This window comes from Galeopterus variegatus, unplaced genomic scaffold (assembly GCF_000696425.1).
Source record: "Galeopterus variegatus unplaced genomic scaffold, G_variegatus-3.0.2 Scaffold3356, whole genome shotgun sequence".
Lineage (NCBI taxonomy): Eukaryota > Metazoa > Chordata > Mammalia > Dermoptera > Cynocephalidae > Galeopterus > Galeopterus variegatus.
This window is the reverse complement of record NW_007729467.1, coordinates 1,193-11,731: the sequence shown is the minus strand read 5'-3', so window position 1 is coordinate 11,731 and position 10,539 is coordinate 1,193. Positions and strand designations below refer to the sequence as shown.

The window sequence follows — 10,539 nt, the reverse complement described above, 5'->3', positions numbered from 1 at the left end:
GGAAAAGCTGCAAATGGCTGCGTCGAGCGCGGGATCCCGGCCCGCCTTGCAGCAGGAGGGCTTAATGGCCGCTGACAGGGGGCACAGGTGAGTGCGGAAGGGTCCCAGGGGTCCTTAGCGGGGCCCAGGGAAGGTGAATGCGGCTTCCAGGCGTGCGGCTCTGCAGCCCCCCGTCGCCCCCTCCCCTCGGACCCCTGGAAGCCGCCGCGTTCGCGCTTCCTGCCGTAGGCGGGAGGCCCGGCCGAGCCCGCCGAGCCCACCGAGCCCTCCGGGTCTAACTCCGCGCAAGAGCGCGCGGGCGGGTCTCTTCTTGGCCTTGTTCCCGGTGCACAAAGACTGCCCCAGACTCCTTCGTCCAGCGCAGGGGGGCTGTGAATAAGGGGAGTGTTTTCCAGTCCTGCCAGCTCTCGGCTTCGGCTTCTCTTGATGATTCTTCATCCTCCCCCCTGGTTCACTTACAAGGAACAGTACTATGTCCCCTTAAAAAACCGTTGAGACCTGCAGACCTCGGTGCTCTGGGTGTGCATTTGGTTTGGATTGATTATATCGTGATTTGTTTGCATTGCTTTGCGGATAATGACCAGATTTTCAAAAACGTCAACACAGGCTTTGGGGTTTGAATACGTTGAGAGGACAAAGAGGTTCCTGTGGCTCCCGGTTATTCTGTTTCATGGCAGACATTACGCAGGAGAACGTATTTTGAGGCCGCCTTCTCCAGACCCAGAAGATTAATTTGGGTCTTCAGAACGAGAAACCTGCAAAAGGACACAGAATCAAGACTTAAGAACTCCTTTGGGGTCTTTTTCTCCACCCCCTCCGCCCCTTCCAGATGTGTCCTAAAATTCTAAGTGATTGGAAACTTTTTAAAAGTTCGCATTTAAGACTCTCCCCATGGTACTGAATAGAGGAAGGAGTAGGTGTGCAGAGAGCGGATGATGCTTGAGATTAAAACTAAGCAATTGTTGATTGAAAATAAGTCTGGAACTTGAGAGATTGCAGAACTGGGAGTCAGTTGTGAGTGTGGATGAGAGTGCCTAGGGAGAGGCTCTTTGAAGGGGGAGTCCTGACGGAATATCAACATTAAAGGGCAGGCCAGAGGTCCTCTAAAGGAAACAGGAACATGGTAGGCAGAAAGAGGACCCAGAGACAGTGGTGTCACGGAAACCAAAGGTAAACCGAAGGAAGAAATCCGCACCACCATTGGTTATATATACTGTGGAAATATCCAGCATCCCACTTCCATGTTATCTTTTTTACCAGAGTTCATATACATCACAGTTGATACTGCTTGATGTGTTTTAAGGTGCTTCTTTTTTTTTTTTTCTGATCGGTAAGGGGAGTGCAACCCTTGACTTGGTGTCAGCACCACCACACTCCCAAGTGAGCCACGGGCCGGCCCTTAAGTACTTCTTAAATGGGGTTTTTGGTTTGTGTAGATTTTGTTGTTGTAGCAGGTTTTTTACTGAAGGTTTGGTAACGAGAATATTACTGTAGAACAAAAAGAAGTTGAAGTGTAGTTTCAGACATCACTGTCTCAAACCCAGAATTCATTGGCTGCTTCCAACCTCCTTCCTCTGCCTTAAGATCCCCGTTGTTGTGTTCCTGGGTCTTTCAGTTCCTTCAAGACCCTACTTTTCCCTCCTCTAATTATAAATTTCTAACACAAATAAGCCAAGTACGTTCATCCTATAGATGCATGGTATTTCATTAATTCTGAGCTGCATATCACCCCCCCCCGCGCCCCAAAACACGTACACACATCTTTGAAATCAGGATGAGTTTCTAAGTAGGGTTTTAAGTTATAAACTGAAGCTATTATCATATACTTTTCTCAATCCAGTCAGGTCCTTCTTGTTGTTATGTATTTGAAAATTGTCTAAGTAGGCTGAATGAAGAGCTCTGGATTTATATAAACTAGGCACATAGATAATGATGTATACTGGAAATGGGATTCTCTTAGTTAATGAGCAGAAGCTGATCTCTGCAAGCCAGTAGTAAAACTAAGGAGTCCTTGAAGTCCCTACTAAACTAAATTGCTAGAATAACTTAACCTACACTTGCTTTAACTCTTTAAGTGATTTCAAATTATGTTGTGTTCATCGTTGGCATTTATCTACTGTGTCTTTCTATCATACTTTCTGCTTACCCATGTCATTCAGGATTTGATGATTTGTAATGTCATTTTGTCACAGGATCTTAAAGTTTTTAATTAAAAAACAGTTATAATTTGTATAAGTAGACTAGAGAAAAGGGGGTGTGTCTGTCTTATTTATTAAGTTATTTTATTCTTTACCCCAAATCATTTTAAACTTACATCACTTTTATCAGCCTAGATAAATAATATGAAATATTTTCTGGAATAATTATTTTAATTAAAATTGATTCATCAGACAGAGGAGTATTCCTTTTCAGGAATATATGTGTGCTTGTGTGTATTATATTGATGACAGATATTTCCGTCTCCCAGTCACAGATGGTCTCAGTTTATTTATTTCAGGTGGTCTCAGTTGAATGTACTCCAAGAAAGAATTATATGTTGTTTCTTTGTGATCAATATGTTACTGCTTAGTACATCCTTTATTTAACCAGATTCAATAAAATATGCCTGATCTTCATTGTTATAAGTCCTAATCTTTTTGTTCTTCCTACTCATGCCTCTTCCACCCACTTCTTCTGTGTCAAACCTTGCACTTGACAGCCTTTCCTTCTTCCTTCTATCTGTAGGGTATTGGGAGTATGTGGCATGCATCCTGACCATCAGGAAACTCTGAAAAAGAACCGGGTGGTGCTGGCCAAGCAGCTGTTGCTGAGTGAACTGTTGGAACATCTTCTGGAGAAGGACATCATCACTTTGGAAATGAGGGAGCTCATCCAGGTATCTGGAGGCAAAAAAGAGAAGCCAAGAAGATAAGTTGGTTATAGGGGTAGGAACAGAGCATGATAGAGTGTGGAAAGAATGTAGCACCTTGCTAAGGAAATGGGAGCACCTTTCCATTCTAGAGCATTTGACAGAAAAGATACGTAATGTAAGAATGGTGGGAAGGACTTCACCTGTACATACTTTTCCTGTAAAAGGAATTCTTGAGATGAATGAGGAAGCTCAGGAAGATAAATAGAATTATATGTAGATCAGTAAATATTATTCCATGTTTTGTTCTTATATCCTAGGCCAAAGTTGGAAGTTTCAGTCAGAATGTGGAACTTCTCAACTTGCTGCCCAAGAGGGGTCCCCAGGCTTTTGATGCCTTCTGTGAGGCACTGAGGGAGACCAAGCAGGGCCACCTGAAGGATCTGTTACTCACAACCCTCTCTGGTCTTCGGCATGTACCCCCACCGGTATGGAGCCCTAGAAATTTGGTATTTTGGAAAGGGTTAATTTGTGTGGAAGGGAATTTTTGAGATGGGGTGGGGGGAGACTAGATTTTGTTTTATTTGGACTGGACCATCTCCCTAAGGTCTCGTGGTGAGTTGTGGTTTCTTACAGTTGAGCTGTGACTACGACTTGAGTCTCCCTTTCCCGATATGTGAGTCCCGTCCCCCTCACAAGCTGCTGCGTCTTTCGACAGGTGAGAATTGATTAGATAAATGGGGTCCCACAGATTGACTTCCCTTTTTTTAAATGGTGTCTGGCTTTTCCCTGACATGAGACAGTTTCACATTGGGAACAGTTTTCTCAGTGAATTTGTTAGGTGCTAGCAGGACAGTTTAGATGGGTTGTTAATTGGGCCCATTTCCCTTTCATCACAGATAACATTCCTTAGGGTAATTGGCCCTTTGAGCAACTTGTATGGTTAGGAAATTCCCACACATGATTGGCCTGTCTCCTCTGTAAAGCTGAGTGTTTAGAATGAGAGAAGAGTACCTTGGGGCCACCAGCCTAGGGAACCTAAAAGCATGCAGGCTTTTATCAGAGAGCTCATTCAGTCATTCAGTGAGTTGAGCACATGCAAGCTACGTGCAGAGGATCTGGTGGTGAGCTAAAGCTAACATGGTCTCTGCCTTCGTGGATCTTAAAGATTAGGGGAGTGAATGAGACCAGTATTTATCAAAACCCCAATTCAAAGGCATGCCTGAGGTTAGAATGACATGCTAGGATTTATACTTAGATTGTATACTAGTTTTTTGGCTTTCTGTCTATGCCACAGATACTGTGGAACACTCCCTAGACAATGGAGATGGTCCCCCCTGCCTTCAAGTGAAGCCTTGTACTCCTGAGTTTTATCAAACACACTACCAGCTGGTGAGTCTTGCGTAATGGCAAGAGGAAAAGAGGTGGGAAATGAGATACCCTTCCTGGGCACCTGACCATAGTTTGCATGTATGTTTTCTAACTGCCGTATTAGTCAGAAAGTCATTGCTGATTAGATGCCCTCTGAGGGCATTTCTCTGTCTTCACCTGATGGGGTTAAGAAGAAGAATGTGATGTCTGTGTTTTCTTGAAATGTCCCATCTAAAGGGGGAAATCATAGTTTGTCATCAAGAAGCTTATGGTCTAACTGGCCCCCCTCCCCAGGCCTATAGGCTGCAGTCTCGGCCGCGTGGCCTGGCACTGGTGCTGAGCAATGTGCACTTCACTGGAGAGAAAGACCTGGAGTTTCGCTCTGGAGGGGATGTGGACCACGGTTCCCTAGTCACACTCTTCAAGCTTTTGGGCTATGACATCCATGTTCTGCATGACCAGACTGCACAGGTACCTGAGGCAGGAAAAACTGACATGTAAATTAGAGGGCTGGGCAACACTTTGGGGCCAGAAATACCTGCTCCTCTTGTGCATGCTGGGATATGTCTTACAACTTGTTTACTCTCCTTACCTTTTAACTGACTCTGTTCTACCTCTCACCTTGCAATCTAGTAAAAAGAATTAGGGCCAGCCAGGTGTTTCAATGTTGCAGTGTTGATGTCTCAGGGTAACTGTGCTTTCGTGGAATAATAGTAGTACAGGGTTGGGTCCTCACTTTTACATGTTCAGAAACGATTTCCCGTCACTCAGGAAGTGATGAAACACTGAGATTCACCTTAACCTATTCAGAAAAGATATTTATAAGCTAGGACTAACAGGACATTTACTTCTTGGTTAATAGTGCTACTTAGGAGCCCAATTTCTGTTTAAAAGATTACTTTAGCAGATATAAGCCTTGCCAGTTAAAGTTTGCCAGAATTATCCGTGTAAATACTATTTAGTGGCAGTCTAATATGGGGCAATTCCTTACTCTTATCAGTTGTATGGCCTCAAGTTATATCTTAGGGTAGATTGCTTCTGGATTAGATTCTGGTAAATAAGTATTTTCATTATGGGTTACTCCTCAACCTCAATTACCAAGCTGCACTACTGATTTTGTTACCTGTAGGATTTCTGTTTTGAAGTCAACAATAGCCTATTTGTAAATTTATATTAATCCTTTATTTTGATTCTAGAATAATAGTACTTTCTTAAGCTTGCTTTTGGGTTTGTCAGTGGTGAAATTAAAATTTCTAGGAGATTCTCTTTGATCTGTTGAGGTAGAGGATCTTTGTTTCATGTTCAGCATTGTCCTTCATTTCTATTTCTCAGCTGTCCTGCTGCATTGGGAATAGTTACATATTTGCTATACTTTTGGTAAGGCCAGTTCCATCAACAGGTACCTGGGTGTTGTCCTTTACATGCTGTTTTTGCCAGCAGTAATTGCCCATGCAAAGTAGTGAACCTCGCCTTGCTTTGAAGCCATGGCCAGAACAGCCTCTTCAGTCATCAGGTATTCGAGTAGATTATTCAGTTTTCTTAGAGGACTGCTGGGCATGAAGGGAACATGAATAGGAGAAGGAAATCCTGTTAGAAGGTCACTTGACAAAATTTATACTATGTATGTTTTCTTAGAGATTTTGGTCTAGCCATTGCTTTTACTAGGAATCTATTATGTATGGTTTTCCAAATTGTATGCAGTTGATAAGGGATCCTACATGCCTGATAAAGATATAGTACCTAGTCACCAAGTCAGCTGTATGCTGCTGTTTTTTCAGAGACATTCAGTAGATTTGATAAGTCCATGAATCCACTTCATAAATGCCATTTCCATTTATGCTAAACCTGATGCACATTCAAGAACCTGTTGGCTTCTAATTCTCTGGTTACATTTCTCTATAACTTGAATTGCAGTAGAGTTAAATTTTGAGTACCTTATAATGGCGGACTGTGTTAGCTACGAGAGATTTTAAAAATGTGGACCTTGAGTTCAGGGAACTTCAGTTATACATGAGGGAATCTTGACATCAGCAGAAAAGGAAGCATTCCCCTTATATTCCTAAGGACCAAGCAGGATTGGAGAGGTCTTTTATACTAAGAGAAAGAAATGCCTGGATAGATATAGTCAGAAGGATAAATGGAGGAAGTGGGACTTGAGCTGGCCTTGAAGGATAGCAGTTACTAAAGCAGAGAGGAGTGGTGAAGCCTTCCTAGGTAGGGAGAACCAGTATAGACAAGAAATGTGGTTACAGTGGATATCATAATTTGGTGCATCTGGCATCTGCACAGAATATGCTCTTCATGGTGGGACCTCTCAAGAGATTCAATTCTTTTATTTCAAAATTATTTCGTGAGCAAAGAAACAGAATCAAAACAATTAAGATCCCCTCCACCCACCTTTTTCCCCTATCAAATCTTTTGACTTTAGAGATAAATCCCATTTAAAAATAGGAAATAATATAGTCTTAGAGAATTCTCTTCCCTTGACAGTGCTGGAGAAAACACTGGTGTTCTCACTGCCCAAGTATGTTTTCAATTTTCTCTTTATCATCAAAGTCTCATTGCATCTACTTCAAGGTTATTAGTTATAGAATTACTATTTACCATATATTAGGAAATAAGATACATTTTAAAGTGGCAAATTTACTTTTACCATGTGGTATTGTTTTTAACTTGCATTTGGGTTACAGACTGCTTTGAAAATGTAGGGACAAGCTATAGGACATTCCTGGAAAATGCAGCTACCCATACAGTTTTGCACATAATTTCAGGGGGTTCACAGGTTATTCTTTTTGCATGTGTCTCCCAACCCCCAGCCAAAAACATAGCAAGAGTTAAGAATCCTACTATTTATAGAAATACTATAATTTTATCAGAAATAAATCTACAAATCTTATTTTAAGCTATGCTGCTTGTGGAAAAATGCCCCCCAAATAACCAATCCCCATTTATTGAATGGTTTAGTCTTACTAAGGTCAGTTACAAAGTGTGCGTGTTCTTACTCTGGGCTTTGTTGTCCTCTGTTTACTGACCTAATAATCTCACTAAGTTCAAAATGCTCATGAGTAGGTACTCAAGTATTTAATTTTTATTCCTTTCTTCAAGCAAAATTAATTTCTTTAACTATTGTATGTTAAATTCTGTTATGGTCAGCTCCAGACAAACATTCACAGTTATGTATTCTCTTGAAATTATGTATTCTTGAAGCAAATGAACTTTGTATCTTTTACTACCTTAAGATTTCTATTCTTATGGTTGCCTTGTATTTACCCATTCTTTTTCAGCAAGGCAATTTCTCCACTTCCAGTTCTATTGCTGATTTTTTTAAATTTTTATATAATTACATCTCAATTATCTGCAAACAAAAGTATTCCAAATAAATAGATTAGTAGTTCTCAACCTGTAACATAGCAGAATCACCTGGATGGATTTTTAAAACCCAGTTTGCTGGGGTCCAAGATTTCACATTTCTTAAAGTTCCCTTTAGGAAGCATACTTTGAGAACCACTGCAGTATATTACACAAGTGCTTTTTATTTGGATGTGTGTGTGGTAAATGCTAAATATGTGTGTGCTATAATTGTTCTGCCTAGATGGCATACTCATCTTCATTATATTTCATTCAAATTCATAATAAAATGAACTTTTTTTCTCTCTCCTCATCTCAGGAGAGGAGACACAGACATCTTTAGTTGTAGAGGGAGACATAGGTTTAAAAGTTTGTGCCAGATTATTATACTATTAAGTACAGTATAACTTTCTGTTGCATGGATCAAATGCTTAACTTATGGTAACTTGGTGCTTGATTCTTAAATTGGACTCCAAGGTTAACCAATAATAGGTTTTCTTTGAAAAAATGGTAATGTTATTGCTCTTATTTAGACACGTACATTGTAATAATGACAGATCTTTGCAGTATGTGCCAGGCACTACACAGTGATAAGACTTTTCTAAGCAATATCTCTTTTAATCTTCACAAACATAGAGAAAATTTACTCATAATTACTTTCTTATAAAGTGGAAATTGTAGCCTTGAGTGGCTAATTAACTTGTTCTAAGAATCCAGGGTTCGGACCTAGATGGGTCTGATCCCAGAGCCCATGTATATAATCACTGGGCTGTGTGGGATCCTCCATCAAAGTGTGCTCTTCCCTGACCAAAGTGTTTTATACAGACATCACTGCTACCTCTTGGATACTTACAGTCTGAGGCAGAAAACAGCATTTAAGTACTGCTGTTCTCTACTATCGTGACGCTATCAACCCTTTGTCATGGAGCAGTTTATTTTCTTGTAGCTGAATAGTAGTTACTTACTCATTCACAGCTCCCCTGCTGGTCCCCCTCATGCCATTTATATACAAGGGCACTTGCTCTAATGAAGGATCTGGGTGATGGTGAGGGAATGAATCAAAGTTGACTAGCTCATGATTAGCTTCATTAGTTACTTGCTTTAGTCCAGGAGTTCTTAACCTATCTCAGTGAGTCTGAATCTGTATTCAGAATTTTGTGTCTGAAGTCATGTGCATTTTTTGGTGAGTCCATAGCTATCTTTAGCTTTTCAAAGGGTCTCTGACTTCTTATATCTTTGACCAGAGGAATATACAGAAAACATTTTGATCTTCTCATAACTTAGGGTTTCAAATAGAAACCAAAGATTAGAGCTCATATTAGTACTCGCTACAGTGAACAACACTAAAAGGCTTCTTTCTTCTAGGAAATGCAAGAGAAACTCCAGAATTTTGCACAGTTACCTACCCACCGTGCCACGGACTCCTGCATAGTGGCTCTCCTGTCTCATGGCGTGGAGGGTGCCATCTATGGTGTGGATGGCAAACTGCTTCAGGTGAGTATAGTCACGTGGACACCGGCTGTTGAAACTAGGCTGCTTCACCTCCTCCCTGCTCTCTTTCCAGTGGGGGCTGCTGTTGTATGTGTAGGACTTCAGGAGGCCCTGCCGACTACTTAACCTCCCTTCTCCCCGATTTCTTTCTGGCAGCTACAAGAGGTTTTTCGGCTCTTTGACAATGCCAACTGCCCAAGCCTTCAGAACAAGCCGAAAATGTTCTTCATCCAGGCCTGCCGTGGAGGTGAGTGCCCTGGCAGACCAGCACCTGGGTGGTGGCTCCTGGGCAGCCTCCCACCAGCTCTCACTTTCCTATTTGCTCCTCTCAGGTGCTATTGGATCCCTTGGGCACCTCCTTCTGTTCACTGCTGCCACCGCCTCTCTTGCTCTGTAAGTGTCTCCCAATGCATGGGGTGTGCTGGGACTTGGGCAGCCCTTGACTCTCAGGCTGGTCAGTTCTCTGTGCACCACCATCTCCTTTCAGGATTGTTGTCAGTGTCTCTGCGCCTTTTCTGAGAAGTCTTGCTCTTTTCTCTGCTTATTAACCCTGATGCACTTTTTTGTTGTTGTTACTCATTCCGGTTAAGGAATTTCTGGCTGTCTCTTCTTCCTATCCATCTCACTTTCTCTCCTTCCTCTTCTTCTTTCTCCGTCTTTCCTCTCCCTTTCCCCTTTCTTCTTTCTCCTTGTACTTCTCTGTCTACCTGCACTTGTATTCTTGCCTCCTTTCTCCTCCTTGTCATTCATGGACCATGCAGGATAGCGTGCGGAATCCTTGTCCACCTTTGCCTCTTCCTCCCTCATGAGCTGCTTCTGCCTCTCTTCTTTCTTGCATGCAGTCTGTGTTACCCCTGGAAGAGCCAGGACAGTGTGATGAGCCTCAGAAGACACGTGGGCACACTTCTGATCCTACAGGAAACAGGAGTCATTAAGAGTTCTAACCGTGGAGTCCAGTTGTGACTCCACCACTTACTGGTTATGTGAAGTTAGAGAAGTTACTTAATGTTCCTCCACCTCAGTTTCCTTGGTATAAAATGTGGATAGTCATTGCCCCTCCTCCGTAAGGTTGTTGTAATGATTAAATGGAATTATGCGTTTAAGGGCACAACTATAACTGTAATACAATCAGTGCCCTCAAAGGGCTTATAGTTTGGTTTAAAGGTCACTTTTATCTGTTGTGTGGCCAAATGTAAATGGCTAATATTATTATCCTCCTAATCTAATATCCCCACAGAATGTATTTTATTAAGGTCCTCACAATGTTACTAGGACTACACTAGGTACTTTCACGAAAGCAAAAGAAAATGTGGCCTCTCTAAGGAGCCCACCAATTACTCAGGAAAATAAAGCAAATACACGCACAGTAGCTTGGGACCAGTTTGAAGGCCTCATGTGAGCAAGGGTGAAATTAATGAGTACAAACTACTTATGAAGGAGCACACAGTAATAATAGCTCATTTTAAGTGAGATTAGTTTAA

General features: G+C 41.8%; 1 protein-coding gene across 1 annotated transcript; it reads left to right on the top strand.

Annotated features, from left to right (window-relative positions):
• Positions 1 to 13: 13 nt before the first annotated feature.
• Positions 14 to 9,481, top strand: CASP2 (caspase 2, apoptosis-related cysteine peptidase). The gene is made up of 9 exons (XM_008584729.1): positions 14 to 87; positions 2,725 to 2,875; positions 3,169 to 3,336; positions 3,485 to 3,566; positions 4,146 to 4,240; positions 4,514 to 4,690; positions 8,933 to 9,061; positions 9,215 to 9,305; positions 9,391 to 9,481. Exons 1-9 carry the CDS (start codon positions 14 to 16, stop codon positions 9,453 to 9,455), a joined length of 1,032 nt encoding a protein of 343 aa, XP_008582951.1. The 3' UTR covers positions 9,456 to 9,481.
• The last annotated feature ends 1,058 nt before the right edge of the window (positions 9,482 to 10,539 follow it).